At 36.8% G+C, this 27,754-nt stretch overlaps 1 protein-coding gene across 1 annotated transcript; it reads right to left on the bottom strand.

Moving 5' to 3' along the window:
- Positions 1–34: 34 nt before the first annotated feature.
- On the bottom strand, positions 35–27,754 carry LOC114315418 (Carbohydrate-binding-like fold). Its single transcript, XM_028262029.2, has 27 exons — positions 27,498–27,754; positions 27,159–27,224; positions 26,903–26,989; positions 25,694–25,750; positions 25,494–25,558; positions 25,156–25,325; positions 24,815–24,876; positions 24,580–24,663; positions 22,948–23,107; positions 20,830–20,945; positions 19,883–20,011; positions 19,397–19,468; positions 19,104–19,199; positions 18,351–18,428; positions 17,909–18,037; positions 17,265–17,441; positions 16,443–16,646; positions 16,214–16,327; positions 15,848–16,098; positions 15,253–15,298; positions 14,924–15,172; positions 13,512–13,742; positions 11,788–11,879; positions 11,055–11,283; positions 627–983; positions 421–494; positions 35–309 (listed from the first exon to the last, which is right to left on the bottom strand). Exons 1-27 carry the CDS (start codon positions 27,600–27,602, stop codon positions 204–206), a joined length of 3,606 nt encoding a protein of 1,201 aa, XP_028117830.2. The 5' UTR covers positions 27,603–27,754; the 3' UTR covers positions 35–203.

Below are 27,754 nucleotides of genomic sequence, written 5' to 3'. Positions count from 1 at the left end.
ATAGTTATACATGCTAAACAAAAAAGGTATAAAATTATGATAAACATAGAATTTTTTTTTTTTTTAAACAAAATTTTTTTGGTTGACAAATATATTTTTTTGAACAATTTTAATCCTCAAAAAATTTATATAATACTACATAATTCTTAAAAAAAAAAAAGTAAAAGTTTAGTGGGTTAACTTCATGCATAGCTCCGCCCATGTCAATAAGTCTTTTTTCTGATGACCGGCTTTCTCACTTCTTTTTTTCCATTTGCAACGGAACTCGACGTGTACACTCCCATCGTGGCTTGGTACAAGTCCTTTATTCTACAATGAAGAGTTGCATTCAAACAGATATTTAAATCATTCTTCTCTTTGACGGACATAAGAAAGGAAATTATCATCAATGGACAAAGAGAGAGAGAAAAGCATAGCAACCTGGGCATACTGATAAAAAGAGCAATCGCCGAAACTCCAACAATAAGAGGATATACCGGTGCTGGAGTCAATTCCTGCATGCCATTGAAGAGAAGAAAAATGTTTTACCTCATACGTGATAATAATCTTACTTTGATGTTCTATTGGCAGAAGACAGATTATTTTGCGTGTCATGGTTAAGAAAAATACATCTGGTAGGTACAAACCTGTTTGTGGAAATCCTCTTCGACTTTATATCTGATTGGGCCCACATGAATTTGTGTATGTTTCTCCAAGTCAACCTCAATAACTTCGGATTCAAATTTGTGGGTTTTTGATGGGAGATCAGATCGAAGCTGCAGAAGGTGCTTACCCCTCGGCAAGTCCTTTACCTGGAAGAAATTAGAAAGAGGTAATGGGAAGACAGATTCAATCTTGGATGGATCATTAGCTGATTTAATTTCCACCCGAAGATGTGAATGAAGCTCATCAATTCTCTTTCCCTCAACGTGGCCACTTAAAATGGTCAATTCTGGCTGTTCAAATACCAAAAAATCCAATCCCCTGATATCCTCAGATCCAACCTTAAAAAAAATTCAAATAAGCACATATCAGATCCAATGAAAGACCATGTTCAGTTGAAGTTAGAATCCTACGCAATATAATAGGAATCACAGAAAAAACTTGTGCATGCCAGCGTTTAAAAATACTATGGTTCACAAATTTATTCTAGAGATGCCATAGAGATTCAAAGGCTGGATAACCAAACCAAATCAAACCAAACCTTAAATCCCATTAAATAGAGTCGGCTACGTGAATCTTCTTCTCCATGCGATTCTATTAAAAACTATTTCGTAATTCAAATTCAATAAATTCATATCTCGATTTACTACGCTAGCCAACATCAATCTAGGTCTACCTCGTCTCCTAATACTTTCATCTACCGTCACCACATCGCATCTCTTCACTACTGTCTCTATTGGTCTCTGTTGAATATGACCAAATCATCTCAACCTATTTTTTCTCAACTTATTTGCTATCGGTGTCACTCCTACTCATTTTTGAATATACTGATTCTTAATTCTGTCTTTTCTAGTCTTGCAACACATTCACCTTAGTATCTTCATCTCAGTAACACTTATTTCTTGGTTACCCAACACTCCGTCCCATACAATATCGCTGGTATAATAACCGTTCTATAGAACTTTTTTTTTAGTCTAGTGGATACTCGTTTATTGCACAGTACCCCAAACGCAATTCTCCACTTAAGCCATCCCGCCTTAATTCTATGGACCACATCCACATCAATCTCCCTCACCGTTGTGATAATCGACCTTAAATAATAAAAATGTTCACTCTTAGGTAGTTCTTAGTTCTCAATCTTCACTTCTCTTGCTTTCATTATTACTATTACTAAATTTACACTCCATGTATTCTGTCTTGGTTTTGCTTATTCGAAATCTTTTAAATTCAAGTGTTTCTCTCTAAATCTCCAACTTTGTATTAACTCCTTCTCTAGTCTCATCCATTAACACGATATCATCTGCAAAGAACATATATCATGACACATCATCCTGAATATTTCTCGTCAACTTAAAGCAAAAATATAAAGACTTAAGGTAGATCCTTGAAGTAACTCTACAGTAATTGAAAATTCAGTTGTCAATCCAGCAAGCGATCTAATAGTGGTCATCACCCCTTTATACGTGTCCTTAAGCACATCAATGTCACCTTTTATCACCCCTTTTCTTCTCTAACACCCACCAAATTATATCCCGAGACACTCTATCATGTGCTTTCTTAAGATTGATAAACACCATATGAATGTCTCTTTTCTTTTCTTTATACATTTCTATTATTCTCCTCAAAAGATAGATAGCTTCCATTGTTGACTGTTAAAATGTACCAAAACCTACCACTTCACCTACTCCACCCACTTCACCTACTCCTCACCTACTTCACACTCACCCTCTCCTATATATAGGAATCATTGTAAACATAACATATATCAATCAATAATACATCATTTCTTACATGGTATCAGAGCCAGGTTAAGAACTTAGAAATTCCGCTTCACCGGCGGGCGGCAGCCTCGCCTTGGCCGTCCGCCGGACAAACCCAAATTTTCTAATTTCTCTCTCTGCAGACAGCTCTATTCCCCTTTTTTTTGTCCCACAGATCAAAAAGACCCGATTCCAGTCCGGGTACGGGCCCTCGTCGAAGTCGATGGCAAACTGCAGAAAGCGGGTCGGGTCAATGACAACCTGGGAGACACGAAACCAGGAGAACCGCCCATCTGGATACCCCATGAAGGAGGCATCGACTTGACCTGTTGAGCTGTAACTGATGCAGAGAAGCCACCATTTCGTTGATCGAGTTCGAACCCAGAGCCCGACTCAGTGAGTTAGTAGTCATCGGAGACATCGGCGGCAACTCAGACGGCGGCGAAATAGACTCCGGCGAGGACATAAAAGTCAACCCTTTAGCACAAGAACCCTCCATAGCAAGCCTGAGAGGAGACCCATCATAGGACTCCACAGATCCGGGAGTTCTCGGACCGTCCTTGCATGGCTGAGTCCGCTACCGACCCGGATGGAGCCAGCACTCGAACACGCCATGCGCGAACTCACAGGCATCACGTTTCTTACAGTTCCCTTTTCGGAATTCGGGGCAAGCCGTGCCCGAATAGAGGGGGCTTCACATCTTCACTTGTAGGCATATTTGCCTCACCATTCACCTCCTGTAAACTTGATTCTTTCACATCTTCATGCTGTTCATCTTTTAGACTGGATGTTGCAGATGAACTTGAAAGAAAGGATGGCAGCTCATCAGACCAAACTCTTTCTGAAGTTGCGTCTCTCATCCGTTTGTGGGAATCTACCTCCGAGGATCTTATTTCATGAGACAAGACCTTCTCATCTTCATTTTCTCGTGCATCATCTACTGTCAAGGGAACATAGCTGCTAGATAAAACGCCACTGATTCACGTGACTTAATTTTGTTCTCATCTGCAACCTCGATGATAAAGCAAAAAGACAACTACAACCAAGCTCTCTCTCTCTACTCAAGAACATCCACCTTTATTTTAATATTTCCAACCATTTATTTTAACCTTTTCTTCCACTAACCCACTGCTTTTATATTTTATTTTATTACATAACCATCATTTCTTTTCACTTTTTCTTCCCACCACTTTCAATCAACTAGTCTTGCTGTTTGAATTTTCCTTTTTTATCTTTCTTTTGCCTTTTCTTATCATGACACCCACATGGCATGTCTCTCAACCTTTTGACAAGTTCTTTTTCTTTTTCTTCTTCTTATCCCCGTATTTATCATTTTCGTTTTTCATATATATACATATATATATATCTATATATATTAAAAAAAAAAAAAAAAAAAAAAACACACAAACACAACTGCACACCACCCTCATTTTATTCATGCCGGGATCAACCCCGATCAAATTTTACACCACACCCGAACCAAAAAAACAAAAAAAAAAAACAAAAAACAAAAAAAAAAAAAAACAAGTTTGTTTTCTTTTCTGCAGACGGCCACTCACCGACCTCACTTCTTCTACTCTGCCGCCGATCTCTTCTTTTTGCCTCCGTCCTGGGCGGCTCTTGACGGTGTTGCCTCCGTGTTTCCCACTCCACTGGGCACGATCACTACTCCATGCTCCTCCACTGCAGCATATGGCGACCCTCCAAATCGGAACATCACGGTGGCCTTCCGCTTCAGCTCCTTATTTTCCGCTTTCAGCACACTTATCTCTGCTCGCGCATCCTTATACATGCGCTGGAGCAGAGCCAGTTGGGCGTTTAACTGCTGCACCTCATTTGTCCTACTCTGCAGTCGGTGCGACAGGTTTGTGACCACAGTCATGGTTTCAACACATGACTTCAAAGTATACTGATTCGCCTCAATATCTGATTGCGCTGCCATTCTTTACTCCACAGACCGCATAGGAAAGGTCAACGGAGCAAACTCAGGGGCGCTTGGTTGAGGTTCACGGGGAACCGCACCAGTTACCTCTCTTGTGGACTCGTTGAGGTCGGGAAAGAGAGTGAGCAGACTACGGGACGAAGAGGCCATGTTATGGGTTGCTGAGTGTTTCAGAGAAGGGTTGGTTACAGAGTGTTACAGAGTATCTCTCTCAAGACAACGAAGAGTTTCTCAGAGGTTTTTAGCCAGTTTTTTGTCTTAGCCTCTGCCTTAGCCTCAGCATCCGTCTTGGTTAAATAGCCAAGGCAGACACGCGCATCGCGCGCCACTTGACGCCAGACGACAAAACGGGCGCGCAAGCCAATGTGGTGACGTGCCTCGCCATCATGTCCGGCACATCTTTTTATGACTTGGGCTCGCCTTTTGATGGCACGCCTTTTTATGGATTGGACACGCCTTTTGATGGCACGCCTTTTGAAAGATTGGGCACACCTTTTGAGGGTGCGACTTTTTAAGGGTCCGACAAGACTCTATAAACTGTCCCGACATTGATTCCGGTTAGCTCCTTCATGGGTCCGACAAGACTCTGTAAACTGTCCCGACATTGATTCCGGTTAGCTCCCTTCATGGGTCCGACAAGACTCTGTAAACTGTCCCGACATTGATTCCGGTTAGCTCCTTCATGGGTCCGACAAGACTCTGTAAACTGTCCCGACATTGATTCCGGTTAGTTTCTACAAGGGTCCAGCAAGACTCCGTAAACTGTCTTCTACAACGGTCCGACATGACCCCATAAACTGTCTTCTACATCGGTCTACCATAACCATACAGTCTTCTACAACGGTCTGACACGACCATACAGTGTCTCCTATCCTTTTTTATTTTATGTATTCGTTTATTTTCTTGTTTTGTTAGTCTCTCCAAACTCAAGTTGGTTAGTTCCTATCCCCCTTGAGTTTGCGGGGGGCTGTTAAAATGTACCAAAACCTATCACTACACCTACTCCACCCACTTCACCTACTCTCCACCTACTCCTCACCTACTTCACACTCACCCTCTCCTATATATAGGAATCATTGTAAACATAACATATATCAATCAATAATACATCATTTCTTGCATTGACCTACCAGGCATAAATCCAAATTGATTCTCTTAACACCTTTGTTATATCTCACAATCGATGTTCCATCACCCTCTCCCATACTTTAATTATATTGCACAATAGCTTGATTCCTCTATAATTGTTGCAATTCTAGGCATCTCCTTTATTCTTATAGATTGGCACTAAAATACTCTTTCTCCACTCATCTCACATGTTCCTAGTCAACAAAATCTTGTTAAACCACCTAGTCAACCAAGCAACTCCCTTCTTACCCAAACACTTCCAAGCTTCAATAGAGATATCATCGGATCCTAAAACCTTATTCAATTTCATCTTATAAAGTACAATCTCCACTTTAAGGTTCCTAATCCTGCGATAGAACCTATAGTCATGATTTTCCTTATTACTACTCTGGCTATTTCCTCCCCTATTAACGTACCTCCATGTTCCTTATTAAACAGTTTCTCAAAATAGTTCTTCCACCTCTCCTTAATCTCTTCATCCTTCACCAATACCTTAGAATCCTCACTCTTGAAGCACTTAAATTGATTAAAATTTCTTGTTTTCCTATCCTTTATTTTAGTAAATTTGTATACCATCTTCTCTCTCTCCTTACTAACTAGTCTAGTGTATAGGTCATCATAAGCTTTCAACTTAGCCTCTCTCACTACCTTCTTGACCTCCTTATTAACCAATCTATAGCTCTTAAGATTTTCCTCAGTTCCATCCTTTTGTCACTTTTTAAAGCACTCTTTTTTTGTCTTAACTACCGCTTGAACCTCTTCCTTCCACCACCAAGTTTCCCTAGAGTTGGATCCTTTTCCTTTCGACTCTCCAAAAACTTCCCTTGAGATTCTCCTCATATAATTGGCTATCGAATCCCACATAGTGTTAGCACCATCTTTCCCAAATACCTTCCTTATCCATTCTATTCTTAAATATTTCTAATTTATCCCCTTTTAGGTCTCGCCATCTCGTCCTACAACGCCTACTATCCTTCCTAGCTTAATATTGCCCTTTAAAGCATAAATCTAGTACCAAAATCATATGTTGAGATGTTAGGCTCTCTCTAAAAATCACCTTATAGTCACTGCATTTTAGACGGTCCACTTTCCGCACTAAAAAATAATATATTTGGCTCTTAACTAACCCACTATTAAAGGTTATCAAATGCTTCTCCCTCTTCTTATACATAGTATTGGCCACCACCGTCAGAAGCCAACGCAAAATCTAAAATACTCTCTTCAGTCTCATTTCTATCACCAAAACCATATCCACCATGCATCCTCTCATAGCCTAGTTTATCTATTCCTACATGGCCGTTGAAATCTCCACCTATAACTAGGTTCTCTCTTACAGGTATCTCCTGTAAGATCTCATCCATTTACTCCCAAAAATTCCTCTTAGTCTGATCATCTAATCCTACTTGGGAGGCGTATGCACTAATAACATTTACTATATTCCCTCCAATAACTAGTTTAACTAACATAATACTATCACCTTTGTTAATGACCGCCATTATATTTTTTACAAGATCCTTGGCAACTATTATTCCTACCCCATTCATGTGTCTATCCTTGTCACTATAATACAGTTTAAACCCGGTATCTTCAATTTCCTTAACTTTCTCACCCGTCCACTTAGTTTCTTGTACACATGCTGGATAGCTATATGAAAATAAATGTAGTACCACTACGGAGCTACACAAGCTATTACTCAATAAAATAATATGTCAATCGTAGTTGTCAAATCGGGATTTGAATCCTGAATCGAAATGGTTTCGTACCGAATCGCGAATCGAATCCAATTGTGAATCGTAAAAATTCGGTCACTTTTTCTATATTTATCCTTGGATGTAAATATAACTTATAGATATGAAATATATAGACTTAAATCAATGAAAATGTTTTTAATGATGGTCTCGTAATTTAATAGGTAAGAAAAGTTCCCATGTAAGATCACCATCTTACATTTTCTTCCTTTTTTTGATATTTCTTATAAACCATTCTTAATAAAGATAGTAAACAAAAAACAAACTCCCAATTTTCAAAGTAACAATAATTTAACAACAATGTTAATATTTAAACAATAAGCATACATACTTTTTTAAGTAAAAATGACCAAATATTAGAATTATTTAGGATCTTTTATTTTAAAAGCCTCAAATATTTTAAGAAGTATAACTGACCTCACCCATGTAATATTCAACTATACTTTAATTTAACAAAATAATAATAGGTAATTCATGGCATAAGTTACTTAAATTTTAAACCAGATATATTATGATTTTTTAATAGGAAAAAATGAGACGAAAGCTTAAAAACATGTTAGGTCTGACTGAATCTGATTAGATATTATTAAAAACTCTATGATCACTAAAATGACAACAAATCATACATATGCATTGGTTATTTTGGTATTAAACACTATTAAAAGTTGTATTATGTCATTTTTATGACAAAGATGGAGAAACAAATAGTTGAAAATATGCCGGGCACAATAGTTTTAAGAATTGCATAAATTGTAAAAAGTGAATTGAATGGTGAATCGATTGTGAATCATGCGATTTACTATAGATTCACTTCCAAAATAGATTCACCCAGAGATTCGTATCAATTTTGCAAAAATTGCTAATCGAATCGCGAATTGTAAAATTCTGATAATAGAGATGTTAATTGTATTGCTTAATTATTTCTAACAAATGCATACTTCTACAGAAATATAATATATATACACACACTTTTTCTTGGTTATGTGCAAACTTAAGTCCACAATGTAACACAAAATTGATGACATTGTTGTTACATACTTATGCAGTATAAAAAGGATATATTTAAAATAAATATATTTTTGTTGAAGTTTGCCCTACATTTTATTATCCATTAAGAAAATTATCTTCTACAAGAAATTCTACCACTCAAAGAACGGAATTTTTGGTGTAACAACATTTTTTGATCAGCTAGACAAAACAACTTCAAGACATTAACAGAAAAAGGGTGGATTTTTGTAGAAATTTAATATATAAAGAGAAATAGAGAATTGTATTATTGATTGATTTATATTGATACATCTTCTGTCTATTACAAATGGTTCCTTATATAGATGTAGGTGTAGTGGATGGTGTGTAGTGGATGGTAATAGTGGTGTAGTGGGTTAGGTTTAGTGGAGTAGGGTTAGGTTTAGTGGAGTAGGTGAGGTGTAGTGGATGGTGTGTGATGGTAAATTCTAACAGCCCCCCGCAAACTCAAGGAGGATAGAAACTAACCAACTTGAGTTTGAAGAGAGGAACAAAACCAGAAAAATACATAAAAATAAAAAAGGATAAGAGACACTGTATGGTCGTGTCAGACCATTGGTGAAGACACTGGATGGTGGTGTCATAACTTTGTAGAGGACACTGTATGGGGGTGTCATAACCATGTAGAAGACAGTTTATGGGGTCATGTCGGACCGTTGTAACAGACAGTGTTGTGACAGTTGTTGTGACAGTTTACGGAGTCTTGCTGGACCCTTGTAGAAACTAACCGGAATCAATGTCGGGACAGTTTACAGAGTCTTGTCGGACCCATGAAGGAGCTAACCGGAATCAATGTCGGGACAGTTTACAGAGTCTTGTCGGACCCATGAAGGAGCTAACCGGAATCAATGTCGGGACAGTTTACAGAGTCTTGTCGGACCCTTAAAAAGTCGCACCGGCTGCAGAGTAGGACAAATGAGGTGCAGCAGTTAAACGCCCAACTGGCTCTGCTCCAACGCATGTATAAGGATGCACGAGCAGAGATAAGTGTGCTAAAGGCGGAAAATAAGGAGCTGAAGCGGAAGGCCACCGTTATGTTCTGATTTGGAGGTCCGCCATATGCTGTAGTGGAGGAGCAGGGTGGAGTGATCGTGCCCAGTGGAGTGGGAAACACGGAGGCAACACCGTCAAGGGCCGCCCAGGACGGAGGCAAGAAGAAAAGACCGGCGGAATAGGCGAAAAAGTGAGGTCGGTGGGTGGCCGTCTGCAGAAAAGAAAACAAATCTTGTGGTGTTGTGGTTTGTGTTGTTGTGGTTGTTTTTTTTTTTTTTTTTTTTTGTGTTAAAATTGTGATCGGGGTTGATCCCTGAGATGAATAAAAGATGGTTTGGTGTGCAAAGCTATATGGTATGAATGGAATTTGAAAAAGATTAAAAAATAATGTGAAAGAAAAATAAAGAAAGAAATAATAAAAATATATTTGAAATCAAAATGAAAGATGGGGAAAGTGGTTTGGAGAAAATAAATAAAAATAATGGATTTTGAAATCAAACGGAGGAGAGAGAGGGGACAAGCCCATGTGAGAGAAAGAGGGGAAAAATGATAGCCGATGCACCCAAAAATAATCTAGCTGCTATCCACAGGCGTTTAGGGGAAGGAAATGGTAGCAAGAGACGGCCAACACCATATATGGCTATAGCAAAGAAATGGAGTATCAAGCTCAATGGGCTAGGATTTAGACCAGAGAGTAAAGCCACTGGTCCTGTTGAACACACACCTCCAAGGCTCAAATAATCAAAACATGCTTCACGCATTTCCTTCCTTGCTTGATCAGGAGATGCACAAAACACCTTATACAGGGCTCCAGTCATTCCTCCACCAGTTAAAGGATGACGCATGTTGAAAGCATCACCTATTAATAGTGCTCCAGGAGTAGGGTACGGAGCAGCTGGCATACTTCTATTGGGCATTGTTCTAATACTTCCCTTATCAATTGCAGCTATAAATGAATCATGCAGCTCAGGTGGAACCTGGGGAGCCACCAGAGGGAAGCAAAGCCGAAGGCTGCTGCAAAGCCGAAGGCTGTAAAAGCGAAAAAGGAAAAGAAGGCTCCGGCTAAGACAAAAGCTGCTGCGCCAAAAGCTAAAGCCGCTGTGAAGCCCAAGCCAGCGGCAAAGGCCAAGCCAGCTGCGAAGCCAAAAGCTGCTGTGAAACCGAAGGCTGCCGTGAAGCTGAAAGCTGCAGTGAAGCTCAAGGCTGTGGCGAAGCCCAAACCAAAGCCGAAGGCGAAGGATCCTAACAAGAGGCAAATGAGCATGGAGGAGAAGCATAGATTGAGTGTTGGGTTGCAGAGTTTGCCCCAGGAAAAGATGCCACAGTTAGTGCAGATTATGAAGAAGAGGAATTCACATTGGCCTCAAGAGAGAGGATTTAGGCAGTGATGGGAAGGTATGTGTAGAAAATAAGCGGAATAGGTTGAGGTCCGGCGGGCGGCCAAGGCGAGGTTGCCGCCCGCCGGTGAAACGAAAAATACTAAGTGCTTAACCTTGCTCTGATACCATGTAGAAATTTAATGTATAAAGAGAAATAGAGAATTGTATTATTGATTGATTTATATTGATACATCTTCTGTCTATTACAAATGGTTCCTTATATAGATGTAGGTGTAGTGGATGGTGTGTAGTGGATGGTAATAGTGGTGTAGTGGGTTAGGTTTAGTGGAGTAGGGTTAGCTTTAGTGGAGTAGGTGAGGTGTAGTGGATGGTGTGTGATGGTAAATTCTAACAATTTTTTTTCATACATTGGGTTCTGAATATTTGAACTCACATTTGAATAACAAGAAAACAAGCTTCAGTATCAATGACTCACCTGGATAACAACAGATTCTGGAGATGCTCGTTCGATTCTAGTGCTTTGGAGGTCACCCTTTTCCACTACTTTTACTATATAGGTTGTATCAGGGAGGAGCCCTCTCAGACGATAATTTCCTGATGAATCTGTTATTGTCTCCTCATAAAAGCCTTTCGACTCTGACCGGGCTTCCACTGAAACACCTTCTTTTGGCTGGCCAGACAAGAGAGTAACTGTACCCATACCACTGCAAAGTAGTAAGACCATGTCAGCATCTTGTGGGAAAGAAACTGCATAAATGGCAGTGACCATTTAATTAGTAATATAGGTGTTCTATTTTTTTTGAAATTTTTTTTTCAGAATAAAGGGTCAAGGAATAAAAGGTAAGAGAGGTATGGCTATAGATGGACCTTAACAGATTAGGATTCAAGCTGTCCAGTTCGGGTAGATAAAATAAAAGCTTTATTGAGTAAAGAGTTGCACAACCCCAAAAGTTAATTGTTAACAACCCGTCTACAAAAGTTGAGCTATGCCTGGCCACTAACAACCCAATGCAAGGACATTAAATAAGCATCATGATTTAGTTTCTATTCTGACTATAAGAAAATTCTAGATTAAGAATTGGTCATTCTCGTAAAATTACATTATATATTTACATGTATCTAATGCTTTCAAAGTAAGAAAGTACAAGATGTTCTCATCCTTACCCTAAAACCAAGGGATGAAAGGAGAACAGGGACTATGGGAATACCTGTAAGCAACACGTGTGGCCTGGAAGATGACTTCCTTAGCCTCCCCAGATCCAAGGTCAATTGCCTGTGCTGGAGGTGAGAAAGCATACTCCTACAAAACCAAAATTAGTTGTTAGCTTATAGAATTATCACTTAACAGTTACTTCATCATGGGCGCACAAACTAGCCGTTGGTTGAGGTAGTTAACAGTTTGCTTCATCATTGGCATACACCATGAATATAATTCGGCATTCTTGAATGGCTTTTCCAAAGAGTCCATGGAAAGAATAAGTTGCAAACATCATTAGATCCTTAATTTCGAAAAAGAAAAAAGTATAGCAATCTGAGTTCTGAAAAATTCAAACTGGAGAGGGATTGACTTCTAGGCAACAAAAATTGAATTTGGGATAACAATTGACCTTAGTTGCACGAAGCGGGAGCGGGAGCGGGAGCGGGAGCGGGGGCGGAGAATCGTGAGCCAATAAAAGTTTCTTAGGTTGAGAGCGTCTCGGGGAGCGGTAATATATATATATATATATATTAATGCACATTAGAAGTTTTTTTATAAATATTTTTATTTTAATATACATTAATTATTTTATTTATTTATTATATTTTTTTAAATAATGTATTGTTGTTAATTTTTTTATTTATTTTTAATTGGTATATATTATAAATAAAAAATTATAATAAATAAGGAATAATAAATTATGTTTAAATAAATAAAAAGAAAAACTAGATATTTTATTTTATAATTTTTTTTATTATATATGGTTTAATTAGATTTCTTTTAAATAAATGGATGATTTATTTTATTTATTATATGTTAAAAAGTTAAGAAATAATACTTTATAAAAATTATTATTGTACATGATATTTTAAGAAATAATAATTAAATATTTTATTATATATGGTAAAAATTATAATTTATAAATTTTATTACATATATAATATATATATATATTATATGTTATATATATATATATATATCATATATGATCAATTAAGCGTAGTTAAACATAGAGACGAAGAGACAGAGTGAAGAGAATGACGAAGAGAGAGAGTGAAGAGAACAGAGACGAAGCAGAGAACGACGAACAGAGATGAAGAGGGAGAGAAGCAGAGACGAAGAGGGAGAGACGAAAACGATCGAGAGAGTGACCAAGATCGAAGCCCTCAGAGACAAAGACGATCGTGATCGATAGTGAGAGAAGAGAGTGACGACGGCAATCAAAGCCCTAATCTCAACACTGATCCAGTGTAAGTTCTCTCAACAACCCTTCTTTCTCCTCTCATGTCAACGTCGAAGACTAGGGTTTCTCTCTCTCTCTCTCTCTCCCCCCTTTACGATCCCATCTTGGACTGAATCGCGTTTCTCTCTCCACAGAAACGCGATTCTTACACGTTTCTTTCTAGGAATCACGGAATCGCGATTCCTACTCAGAATCGCCACCTAGTTGCACGATTCCTGCAACTAAGCAATTGACTCAAAAGCTGGTGTCAAGTGTTGGATTCTGCTCAATGAAAATAAGGTTATTAATACAGCATTAGGAATTTAAACCCAGCAAGAATTCAGAATTACCCATGTCCCAATCTGAATGCATCATTATTCCAGTGGATGAAAATTAAGCACTCAAATATTTGATGAGAAACCAGCATATGGAAAGGGGATATGAACAATAAAAAATAAAAAATAAATAATTAAATACTTCAAGTATCATATAAATGGTGAGTTCCGAAATACCTTTAATAGAGGACGAAGATAAAAACTCCCAGGAAATAAGTTTTCAAAGAGATAAATTCCACCACCAGCAGTTATTGAGTTGTTCCTATAACCATTTTCGCCACTCAATGACAACAGAACAGAAGGAAAGGGTTCCCTTGCATCATCTTTAGAAAAAATATGTACAGAAATTTGACCAAGCTTCTGACAATAAAAGGAATGAGGTCCAACAGGTTTTACATAATATCCAGGCTGCAAGAAATAAGAGAAACATCAGGAAGTACGCCGAAAAATCACAAAGGAAGATCATGTAAAACTAAATGTGAGCATATTCTGCTAATGGAGATGATCATTTTTCTCGATACTACATGTAGGGAATTGCCGGAATGTCGTCCAGAATGCAGGCAAAAAGTGCTCTGCATTCCCATATCTAAATCATGCACATCACATCTAGCCGTAAGTTGAAAGCCAAACACAAGATCTTCGAATGGGAAATAGAGGCATCAACCTACCTTCCTACTTCTACTCTTCACCAACACTTCATACCCATCAAACATATGCAACATGAAGAAGAAGAAGAAAAAAGATCAAGAAGTTACCAAGCACAATGATCCTGCATGAGTGTTCTCCAGGAGAAGCCTTAAAGAAGGAAGTATGCAACTAACCACTTCTGCAGACTATGGATTTCAGCTTTTGGGCATTAAGGGAGGACCATATTGAGTTTTTGAATGGAATAAATGGTGAATTGGATATGATTGAGGTTGATTATATCTGAACTCCGACTTAAAAGCAAAGACTTTGAACTTCTAGATAGGAAAAGAGCAGGGTTTCACTAGAATGGCAGCAAGGTAAAATATTTACTAATCACAAAGAAGGTATCGAGGTGAAAATGACAAAAAGGGTTGCTGTACAATTAACATCCAAAAATTAATTCCAGAAAAAGTACTGCTAATATTTAGCAGAAATGATGGCATGCAAGTTATGTGTACAGATAACTTCCATTTCTGAGACCGCATAGGATGGTGGTAGCGCCATCACCTTGGCTAACCTTGGCATTTTGGAAGTTTCAAACCTTGAATACTGCTGAACTTCACTAGGTAAAATATTGGAACTAATTCATCGAAATTATAAAGGTATGAAACTGCTAATAAGCCTCTATAAGGAAGTAAATTGATATTATTGATGACACAGATAGCTTGGGTATGATTTTACATAAACAAAATTACGAAAAAATATGAACTAGAAAATGCATTCTAAACAAAATTACGACAAACATGTGTATTATAAAACGCATTCTCCAATATTTTGTTTTCAATAACATGATTTAGAAGCTAGACCTTCATAGATAGTTACAAAATGCAAATCACTTGATTCAATTTTACAAAATGCAAATATTACAACATTGACATTATTCCACTGTAAATGTCTCATACCTTTGAAGCCTCAATGTTGTAACTTATATCATCATATAGAGGTCCTCCAACAAATAAACCATCTGTCCCTGTTGTAGTTTCAAGAGCTAAATCACCTTTCTTAAATGGGGCATTATGGCTATCTCCAGCAGCAATAATTTTGATATAAACACCAGAAAGGGGTGGAGAAACTGATCCTTCAATGTACAACCCCGGTCGACCAGAAAATGGAGGAACTGAAGCTTGGCAACCATCATGTGTCACCAAGACCTAACATAACAAGGAAAAAGATTTGAAAACTGCTGTTTCAAAACATCGGACAGAATTTGGAAGTGAATCATTGCACTTACATCTTGTTGTCTAGGATAAAACAAGATTTGCTTCCCACCCTTATTCCTGAAACGCATCACAAAAGATGTTTAGGGCATACAAAGAGCATTAGTAACAACAGAGATGAATTTGAGTCAAATATCTAAGCAAAGAACATAGACAGCAGAGATTTATGTAACTATATGAGCAAAATATAGAAAACAAGAAGGCGGTAAACTAAATATGCTTTTCATAGAAGCACTTATTAACTTATTATATATGTAGAAATATGGGTGTACTTTTTCAAAATAAGGAGGGTGGGTGGGCGGGTGGGTGTGTTGGGAAATAAACAATACATCATTGGAACTCAATCTTACACTTTCGAGTTCTTCAATTTAATAAAATAACCAGCATTAACTAAAAGTTCAGCAAAAATAGGACCAAATTGAAACTCAGCAGTAATGCATCCACTCATCTGGATTCTTAAGATAGAGAACATATAACACCCCCCCCCCCCCCCCCCAAAAAAAAAAAAAAAAACTCCCAATGACATAGGGTATACATTTTTCTAATAGTTGGGCAAATGATTAGTGAGAATAACTAAGTTATCAAGTAAGACTACTACAATATATGTACCGTGAGTCCTGAGGAGCAAAAGTAAGTTTTTCTCCAGGATTAGCCCACACTGAATACTCATATACGACAAAACCTGATTGATCATTTCCACTACCAACAAGTCTGGCAACAGTACCATCCAGAAGAGGACCCTCATTATTTACTAAGTCAACCAGTATGTTCTCAGGTAATTCATAAACACCATCGAGTGAGCTTGAATCAACATGGATTTGTCCTCCAAGGAGGTATTTCTCTCCTTTTAGATAGATAGGCTGCAAAAAGAACAAGAGTGGAATAAGAGGAAGAGGAAAAACAAAACAAAACAAAAATGCTTTTAGTAATGACATTAAAGTAACATGGGAAATAAAAATAAAATAGGTCCCATACTGATAGATTTGATGTATCAATTTTCATAGATGAGCTTCCAAAGAAAATACATGAGTTAACAAACTGAAGTTCATGCACTCCAGAAGATTCTACACATAGCTGCTGGGAACCTTTCTGCAGTCCACAGAAAAAATAAAAACCAAAATTTACTTCCACAACGGAATAAGAGCAGCTCTATAATAGTTTAAGTGAGCTTCAAGATAGAAAAGCTTTAGGGTACTGAGATAACCTTAATTCTCAAATTCACATAGGAACCATCAGGTTGAGTCATGTAGGCATCTACATCATGGGTAGAAATAACATTGGCCCAATAACCTTTCTGCACAAAGGCAATCCCTTTTACATCCTCTGTGCCGACTTCCACAGTGATAGAGCTCTGCTCCCAGCACCACTGGTCTTCTCCTGACATCTCTCCAGGAGAAGTGTGCTTCACCTAGAAAATGAAAGCATTGATCAGTAATCAGAAACTAACAAGCAATTGAAGTTGAGGTTCACTTAAAGTTGTTATCTCAGTAGTCTAAATAGCAGAGAAGTCTTCAGGAACTAGAAACTTTAATGACTTCTTTGAAGAGTTATGCGAGAATGTGAACAGACAGATGTAGGGTATTGGACATCGCAAGCTGAGGGCACTGCCAATATATGACAGAGGCATTGGTTTAAGGAAAATGAATGAGGTGAACCTAGCTTTTCTAGCAATGACAGGTCGGCAACTAATCACAGATTCAAACTCCCCCTGGGCTCAAAGCTCTGAAGGGGATGAAATGTCAATTGTCAATAAATATCCCCATAGAACATAGCTTCTGACTTAAATGGACAGAGTTAGGCACTAGCAGGTATATTTTACATAGCTTGGGACGAACAAGATGTGATAAAAGCAATGCATACCATGGTGGTAGCTCACAATTGCTCAGGTTCAAACCAAGTAAAAACTCACAATTTATACAAAAGCATTTTTTGGATGCATGCCCTTTCATCCCTAATTATAGCAAGGAAAACAATAAGATACACACAATAAATTCAAAATAAAAAGAGCAAAAATTGAGCACAGTACCTCAAGCTTGTATTTCCCAGGGAAAACATTGGGAAACAAAAACTCACTACTCTCATCAGTCAAATAAACTGTCTTCCTCTCCTCTTTACTTTTGCCGTCCAACCTTACAAATGTGACAGAAACCGATGAGCCACATTTCTCCTTGCAAGCTACTTCCCCAAGAACATTCACTTGTGCCTAAATTTTGAGAGCAATAAATAAGATTTTTAAGTAAGATTTTTAAGAAGTTTCACATACAGTGTGCAGAAATGAACCAATTAAATCCTATCCCAACTAACATTGAAATATTTCTCCCTTTGGACCACTCTATAGCATGTAGTTTCAGAATAGTCTTAGAACTAAGATCCAAGCTCATTGTCAGAAATCCTGATTCATACAGTGGATTTCAAGAGAGATACCATTTTAAGATAATCCTATCTGTGCTAACAAACAACTTGATATTTTTTCCGCTTGAAAATTGATTTGTCTTCTCTTCTCTGTGCCATAACAATATGACAAGATTACTGGGATTGAGTAACCAAAGGTTGGATGCTATGTGCAAAGTATATAGAATTTCTAATTTCAAATAATCTAAAAGGGACTATATTACACACTAATAAAAAAACAAAAGCAACATTAACATATCCAGCTCTGAGAAAAATCACCTGATAAAATTCAACATTCAGTACTGGACTGTTAACCACAACATCAACATGAGTTGGCAAAAACAGAAGTCCGGGAGAACTCTCAGGGTTGGCTGCTAAAGCAGACAAACGATATTCACCAGATGGAACCTGAAACACAATGTGATCGATCAGAAAGTGATATAACTGATTTAATAAAGCAAAGCTTAACTTTCATCACTGAAAGGACAAGGACGAATCAATGCACAAAAGAAAAGAATGCTTGCTCATCTGCAAAAGTTAGGATTCAATTTGATCAAAATGATTACAACAGAATTTTCAAAAACTCCTAAAGCTTCACAACAAACAAAAATATCACGACACTCAATAAATGTGACTATGTCATGAAGTCATAATATAATGCAAAAGTAGAAGCAGAAACTGAAGACCAAGGAAAAATCTCTTGACACCAGTGTCAACATACCTCAAAGCAGAAACTACCACTCTCATCAGTCGGTTTAACTCGAGGCTTAACATTCTCTGGTCCATGAGTCAAGGCTACCTAGTATCCATACATAGACAAACATAAAAAATAATTAAGCTCATATCTGTTGCAAATTTTAATACTAAAGGCCCACACATGGTCCTTGTTTCAAACAAACAAAAAGGAAAATAATGTCTTCAAACAAAACCAAAAATAAAAAACAAAAATCAGGAAGAGAGGAAATAAGGCTTTATCCAACCACCACAGCAACCATTACAACAGCCGCTGGACACACCACTCTTGGGACATCTGCCACTACAACCAGCATCTCCCCAAGGGCCAAAACAACCAAAACATTTTCAACCACCAAAATCACATCCAGTCTCTACAAAACTACCACTACCATATCTGCCCTGCCACCAAATCTACCTCCAATTCTGGAAACACTAAGTCTCATTCACACAACACCACCGTTACTAAATCACCAGCTCATACAAACAACTCCCTGCTGCTACCACCAACTGCCACCACACTATCAAAAGAGTCTTTGCTACCATACCATGACTCCAGATAAGTACTAAGTGCAATTACCAAACTCTCCCCTCTTTTCAAATTGCGGTAACTACTCATACTTAGAAGAAAAAAAAGTTGGAATTGATACAGGAAAATTAGAAGCAAAGGCAAGACACATCTACTCAAACCTAATACATTGCAACCACACTTTGAAGAATAAAACAAAAGATTTGAAATTACCTTTGCCATGTAACCAGAACTAATCATCTGAACAATGCCACAGACATCATACGAGACTGCTTTAATATCCACAACTGAAGCCATGTTTGGCAACACCTAATGATTCATATTCATTACAAATGAATAAAAGGAAACGACAACAGTCAGTCGTGATAGCAAAAAACAGAATTGATACAAAGTATAGATGCAGTAAATTTTCAAATACATTTAAGAAAAAATGCATCTTTAATGCCCTCAAGAATAGATCAATCTTATAATTAGGTCAAATAAATGAAGCTGTTGATTAACTTTACCAAAAAGTCCTTGAGTTTGTCAAATGTGTAATGCTCCTTCTTCGCTTCTATCAAATAGCAACTGGAGGTAACCTACAAACATTCAACAACTACACCAATCAAAACAACTAGAACAGAAGAACCACAAGTATGAAATATTACAGTTTGTGTGAATTAATGCTCTCTGACATAATAAAATGATGTGCTCTCCTAAGAATCATAGACCTTTCCGGATACTAACTATCATATCAAGTGATTGACAAAAGACCAAACGAGAAACAGAGAGACCAATTAGTTGGAATACAAGGCCTTACTGATTAAGAGTTCAGCTAAAGTATATAATCAAAAGAAGATGAAACAATAAAATCAACATTATAGGAAGATAGAAATCTAGTGTACCAATTAATAAGCCATAAAAGGTGACAAGAGAGAGAGATGGGTTGGGGCCGCAAGGGGGAATAGAACATGTGATCATGTGATTCATCATGAGCACACTCATCAAATTACCTGGTCGAGCTTGTAATATCCGTCTTTGTCAGTGATAGACCTTTCATGACCATCTACTACAATTTTTACACCATCCACTCCCATGCCATTCCCGTCAACTACACGACCCCCAACAGAAAATCCAGTGACCTACATCAATTACAAAGAATGCACGAGATGAATATCTACTACAAAGACAAGCATTGGAACTAAATTCATGTCAAAGGAGAAAGTTGAACTCCTAGAAGTATGAGAGGAACGTAAAGGAAAAACTACAGAGTAGATTAAGCAATTACACATAGCAAATAAAAGAAGGCAATTAGGTGGAGACAAGACAAGATATGAGAGAGAGTGGAGATTGTACAGGTGGCAGCAGCAACAAATGGAGGCAAGCAGACAAATGCAGCAGTATCAAAGGAGAGTGGGGCTGCACAGGTGCTAGTGGATATGGTTAATCATGGTTGGGATTTGCAATCTGTTGCCATTGTGCTGTCATGGTGACAGCAGGGAAGTTTTAATGTTTTATTAGTTTATCAACTGATTTACTTATTCACTCTTAAAGGAATGTTGAGATGATGAGTGCTGTTCACACATGAGATAAAGAATATTGTGAGATTCTAAAAAAGACTGCATGTGAAGCAAAATCAATTGTTATAATTATATTTAGTGAACCAGTTAATACTCAAAACATTACAGTAGCTACTGTTCACAAGGCACTGCAAGAAAATCTTTTAGTGTCAGTACTTAAGCAGAAGTGGAACACTATTGTAGATTTGGCTACAATTGGTGTTGGCGTGTAACAAACTCACTATGTTTAGTTATGAAATGAATATATCATCAAAAGAGATATCCGAAGAAACAGAAGCTCTCATATCAAAGAGGTGTAGACATATAGACATTCTAGTTGGCAATAAAAGCAAACCGATACATTTATCATAAAATAAAATAAAAGCAAACCGATACCATACCTGAAACTTTTGGATAACTGTTGCATGATCATGCTCAACAGACACCAACATGGAGGAAGGTGAAACATCAAAAACCGTATTCTCACCCTTGTAGTATGGTATAAGCTCATAAACCCCTGTAATAATTTCAGAGAACCAAAAGCCAGTGGGTTCAAGTAAAAAGCCATTCATTTAACGGAAAAGATAACAAACATTTCCTTATGCATCTCAACATGGCAATACATCTAAAATAATCCCAGAACTATGCTACATGGGCTCAGGTGGGGTGCAGGGTGAGAGTATGTGTCAAGTGTTGGATTCATCCGAGGTTTAAAAAAGTGGTGTTACGTAACGGTTGCGGCTGTTATGTAACAGTTGTGGCAGTAGGTACTACCCATTACGCCCGCTTTTGCAGTGTGATGGAAATTCACACGTGTAATGCCCGTTTCGGTGTTATGTAACGACTGTAACGGTATCATAATGGCCATAACAGCCCGTTACACACATTTATAATATTCTGAACATCTTCCTTTCAAAAAAAAAAAAAACTTACAAAATATATATTATACACATTCTGCAATATTCAGTAGCTCAAAAAAAAAAATTTGTCTCAATTTTTATTTTTATAATAATTTTATTTAATAATTGTAAGTATTTTTATTTAGTTAGTTCAGGCATTAGTCAAAAAAAAAATTGTAGACATTTAAAATCAATTATTATTATAAATAAATAAATAAATAAAATAAGAGGTACAATATGGATTTATGACATATAAAGTTATTAATTATTGAAATAAAATGTAAAAACCTCCTTTTATAGTGTTTTAAGAATATGAAATATATTTGATCATACTTAAAAATTAAAACTAACAAAAAATTATCAAAATCTATTTTAAACCCCCAATAAATGTGATTCTGAAAAAAAATAAAATAAGCAAATCAGGTAAGTTTTTTTCAAATTGTATGAAAAAAAAAAAATTCACAATTCTGGTTACCGCAACTGTTACACCACGGCCTTTACACCCCGCAACCGTTATGGTGACCAGAACCGCTTTTTGAAACCTTGATTCAGTAGCTCAAAAAAAAAATTTGTTTATGTCTCAATTTTTATTTTTATAATAATTTCATTTAATAATTGTAAATATTTTTTATATAGTTAGTTCAGGTATTAGTCAAAAAAAAAAATTTGTAGACATTTAAAATTAATTATTCTTAAAAAAATTAATAAATATGAATTTATGACATATAAAGTTATTAACTATTAAAATAAAATGTAAAAAGTTCCTTTTATAGTATTTTAAAAATACGAAATATATTGGATCATACTTAAAAATTAAAACTAACAAAAATTAGTCAAAATCTATTTTAAACCCTAATAAATGTGATTCTGTAAAAAGAAATATGCACACCAGATAAGTTTTTTTCAAATTGTGTAAAAAATAAAAAAAATTCACGATTCCGATTACCACAACCGTTACGCTACGGCCTTTACACCCCACAACCGCACCACCGCAACCGCTTTTTAAAACCTTGGATTCGTCTCATTCTCATTTTCAAGGACATTAGGACACAGCAACATTTTATATATCTTAAAAATTATTTTATAAAGGAAGTTTTATGCATGGCCATCTAGTAGACTCTACTTCTTAAGGATACTTAGTGGGTGCGTATCCAACTAAGTTTGTCGGATGCATATCCTATACTCTTTTGAGTGTCAATTGCCCGACACAGGTACGTTACAAATTCAGAAAAATCCATGTAACATAAGCTCAATCAAGATTTAATGCTAACTAAGTAAATAGAAACATGAATGGAAGCACACTTTCTCCTTTGCTTTCCAGGTATGGTCCTTTGAAATTCAATATAAATTTTCTGTACATATTGTAATGTAAAGCTTCAGTTTCATTCATCTGAAACAGTTCAAAAACTAGGTATGAGCCAAAACCTAGTCATCTTTCAGAAACATATATATATATATATATATATATATATATTTTAAAAACAATATATAATAGTCTCATAGGTCGTTTTCAAGGAAAAACAATAAGTATTTCTATCCAGGTGTAAGCTAAGTATGTATTAGAATGTTCATACAAGATGCAGCTAAGCAAAAGTAGGATATCAGGCGCATAGGAATTACCGCAAGGTATTGATTTAAATGTGAACATTCCCTCTGCATCAGAGACAGCATGACAGAGAGCTTTTCTTTGCCCAGGGGCATTACCAGAGCCGAGGGCACAGTCCACCCTCGAGATATCATTTGAGTATAAATAAATGTGAACCCCTAAGATGGGATCTCCCTAAAAAAAATGGAAAAATAGAAGAAAAAGAAGAAGAAAGAAAAGATGACACAGATCATTCATTAGTTTCACTCACTTGCACATTACATTGCAAGATACCTCAAACAACAAAACTCAGCAAACCTCAATTCCTATAAATATGTGCACACGTTTATAATAAAGCATGACACTATCAGTCCACCCAAGTTCTTCAGATATCTGCAGGGTCTCCTATCTCCAAACAGTTAAAACCATGTTACGAAACAATAGAGCATGGCATCTATGGAAAGAAGGTCACCCCAACTACTGTGAGCAGTTTACTCAAAATGGGGTGGTTGAGATTAACTGGCTTTGCCAGCTAATTAGTGCATTTGTTGAAAATGGAATTGCATCCAAGACTGTATTCCACTACCAAGGTTCACATTTTGCAAGGTTGCAACTAAGAAAACAACAAAATTATCAAAAAGCCACATTACTCAATAGCAAAATTGCATTTGTGCAATTAAACATGTCACACTATGCATATAAGGTAATAGGAATAGCATACGGAAAATGTGGTGCATTTTCAGCATTTTCATTATTAAAATACCAACAACAACCAAACATAACCAGAAACAGAGAAAGTCACCTAGTAATGGAAATAACATCTATTGATACACAAATTAGTACAAGCATGCGGACCAAATCAATCTTGTACTCAGTCGTAATAACGAATGCAATGATGTGTGCATAACATCAGCTGTTAGCTTGAGTCGCATCTCCTAACACACCAAAGAAGGAAGATGCAGGATTCAAATCCCAATTGGTAAGTGAGGATCCATCTACTTATCGAGAAACATATATCCGTATCCACATACACACACGGGTGCATACATATCAAGACTCTTGTTTGTCAATAACCATAGAAAGAAAACTCCTGTAAATTGAAGGTTAAAGAGACTATAACATATCGAAGATGGGAGCAGCCTGCAATTTATCAACTGAAACGGAACAACAATAAACTGCTACATCCAGAAATACAACTCTGTTTATATGAAACTAATTTTAAATTTGTGAAAAGAAAACATTGAGGCATCCATCACCTACGCCACATGGCAGAAACACAAACACATGCCGATATAAATCCTTGAATTATTTTGTTAATAAATCATTGAAAATTGATGTGGAAAATACTGTATAAGTATTCTATTTCCACAGTTCGAATGCTATAAAGCCTATAATATTCATTCTTGTTCATGCACACTTGAGTTTATAATTAAATGATAAATGACATAAAATTTATTAAAGAAGAAATTTTTAGTCAAGTGACACGGAATAAAATACGCAAACCACCAAGGACCTTCAACCTCAAACCCACTTGATTCCCAAAGATTTTATAAAATGAAATAAGTAAGTAAAAATATGAAAGTGAAAAGAATGGCACAGCTTATTTTATAAGAAAGCAATACAAGGAAATTGCATTTTGTGAAACAATTATTAGTGCAAAAAATTACCTGAGCAACTACAGATCCACGAATATCATAGCCAGGGACAAAGAAAATGTCATCAACCAAACCATTCTCAAACCCCAATTCAACCTGCAACAAGTAAAATGTAGTTGCAGCTCAAGCAAAAATATATAGGCGTGCACATGTGTGTTTTTTGGTGAGTATGGGGGGGGGGAGAGCCACACAACAAATAGCAGCAAGGTGAAATAGAAAGCCTTTGAAAAGAAAACAAGCATCTGACCTCAGCAGAACCTCTAACTTCAACATTAAAATCAGGACGTGAAGCACGTAGTTTGTATTTTCCTAAACCCAAGAACAGCTAATGTTAAGTCGGTGAACCTATGTTCTTGACAATCAATAACAATTAAAAACAAGAAGAGCATCAGGTAAGATTTACAGGAATAACAAGAAAACCAGAATACTGAGAATAAATTATGGTTTGCTATAAGTCAAATTCATTATTTCCAGAAAACACTTATTAACATTATTAAGAGATGGTTAAATGAGGTTTTCAGATGAAGTTCCAGAACAAGTTTAGAACAGTCAACCCTTTGTTGGGTCACTAGCAAGTGAACTACAGACCTGGGATAATGTTAGTGAACGAGTAACTTCCTGTTGGTGATGTTAAAACAGATGTGACAAGATCACCCGTGGGAGATAAAAGCTCAACATTTACATTTGATGGACCCCCATTTTTATTTGAACAGCTCTCTCCACCAACAGATCCCACAACTCTTCCAGACACGGTGAACCTACAGATATAGGAAATTTAGGAGAGTGATACACAGCACAATATGGAAGCAAATAAATTTAGAAAGAGCAATGCAAATAATGCAAAGAGAGTTGACAACATGAATAAAATACCACAGGTTTCATAAATATTTAAAATAATAATAATAACCTAAAGCAACTGAGCATACCCGGTGAATCTAAAATTTATATCCTCATTTGCATTGCAACCAGCCTGATCAACAACGACAGGCACCTACAAGAAAATTATTTTTTTTTCCTCTCACATTTTAGGTCCAACAGAATTACAAAATGCACTCCTACAAAGGACTGGAAACATCCTACATGGGAAACATTACATACTGACAAGTTGACAACTAATATACTTAACTTGATCTGGATCCCATGACCATCCTTCTGGTCCCTTGACTTTAATCACAAAGGAACCCTGTAGAAGACAGCATTAAAGATGAAAACTATGCAATATAAGGAGGTCAAACAATCATGTCAAGAAAATAAAATGCCTTGCTGATGGTGTAGGAAATTCTAGCCCTGATTGTGTTGGATTTTTTTTTCCAAGCATTATATTTTTTATTTTCATGGGAATAAAACCTCTCTGCATGTGGGGATAAGACCACATACATCCAACCCTTCTTAGACCCCGTAGTGGTGGGAGTCTCATTCACAGTTGCACTAGGCTGCCCTTTTTTTATTGTTATTTTCTTACAAAGATGATAACAAATGGATGAAGTCTGTTGTAGCCAGATGACAACCCACCCAAATTGGAAATTTAGCACACTTAAGACATAACCAGCTCTACTTTGAAGTCTTTGAAGTTTGCATGGTAAACTGAACCAGAAACAAGTGTAAAAAAGAGACTTAAAACGACTGCACCAAGAAAGATTTACTAAGCACATCAACTTGACAAACTAGCTCACAGCCTCAGAAAAAGGAAAAGAAAAAAAGAAAAGAAAAGATATAATGCCTGCAATTCATCATCCTGTTAAGAAGAGCAACTGAGCATAAAGAGCTGCAAATCGAAAACTTCAGTTTTTGACCTTGATCACCTGATTATTCAGCCCATGCTTTGAAGCAGATGAGAACATATTTGAGGTTTCTAAACAATCTCATTCATTAGCATCCAACCTTCAAATGAATATATATTCCAGTTACGTGATTTACACAATTTACTATATATTTTTTTTTATTTATTGTGCCTTATTAAATTTTGTTTAATAGAAAATATCTTGGCATATTTGAACAGTGGAACAGGTATAGAACCAAAGTCCTAACCCAAGGAGTGTTTGAAGTTCCCAATTATCTGCCCAATTTTCATCCCTAATCAACATATCTCACCTTCCAACTTTCAGAAGTTTGGGTAGCCCTAAGACAATTAAATAACCAAAGCAAGCAAGACTGTCCCACCCGTTGAACCAGCTTACACTCTGCATTCTTGCAGAATCAGTGATTGGTCAAGTTTTTTAGAGATTCTACAGACAAGACCAATTGCAAGAACAAGGCATGACATGCATGATTTCATATTTGATAAATTATGGTAGATACACAGAATCTGAAACATGATTTATTTTACAAAAAATACCTTGTCGTACACTGGAATGAAGTAGTAACCATTTGGAGCACACTGTGTTCTATCCTTTACCAATCCATCCAACGTGCGAAGCTCAATCTATAATTTGACAATAAAGTTCTTTCCAAACTTAGATATCTCTGTATGTATATCTTGTAAGCGTGCATTTGAGACTAATCAAAGGTTTGGTAAACAATCTCCTACAACTACTAGTCAACTAAAAGTAACACTTTCAAACAAATTAGGCAACAAGCAAAATTAGGCATACCGTGAGGTGAGAATAATCCAATTTAGTATCAGTTGGCTTCCTTGACTTGATCAGAACTGAACTTGCCTACAACATAGAAATCCACGCCCTTTTTTGATAAGCACCATTAAATTGCCAAGGAAAGAACAGAACATATATAAATAAATAACAATTCGATATAATCGCTAAGATTTAAGAAGAAACCAACGCAAAGAACTTGCGCATGACAATTGCAACCTTCCATTCAGATCAATACATCCTTTCTTCATCTCGAAGGAAAACATGTTAGGAAAATAGTTTCTGGAGAAGATTTATATATTTTTCTCGGAAAGTTTTTCTGGGAAATTCAACGAGATTTACCTCGACAAATCCACCACAGCCCTGGATCAAATCAGCAGTGGCGTAGGTAGTTGCAGTGATTATTATCGTGAAGAAGCTCAAAAGCAAACAATCTTTGAACGCCATTGATGCGGAGAGACTGACCTCGCATCACAGATCTTACACTCCTCTCACTTGGACTGGAGTATACAAATATATGTTGATCTTTTCTCACCTGGATTGGACCGCGAGGGTTTATGGCTTTAACCTACAATAACATCCATAGACCATGGTGTCGT

The sequence above is a fragment of the Camellia sinensis genome, chromosome 14 (genome assembly GCF_055761805.1).
Source record: "Camellia sinensis isolate YWXY chromosome 14, ASM5576180v1, whole genome shotgun sequence".
Classification (NCBI taxonomy): Eukaryota; Viridiplantae; Streptophyta; class Magnoliopsida; order Ericales; family Theaceae; genus Camellia; species Camellia sinensis.
Note: the sequence above shows the minus strand (reverse complement) of the source record. Positions and strands in the feature narration are given on the sequence as shown.

Bases quoted from the DNA above. Each gene is read 5' to 3' on its own strand.
- LOC114315418 (XM_028262029.2), bottom strand. From the start codon at position 27,602: ATGGCGTTCAAAGATTGTTTGCTTTTGAGCTTCTTCACGATAATAATC. The intron at 13,743-14,923 runs GTATGAGACATT...TATTTCTTGCAG, and splicing joins ACAACATTGAGGCTTCAAAG to CCTGGATATTATGTAAAACC. The intron at 495-626 runs GTTTGTACCTAC...AATGGCATGCAG, and splicing joins AAGAGGATTTCCACAAACAG to GAATTGACTCCAGCACCGGT.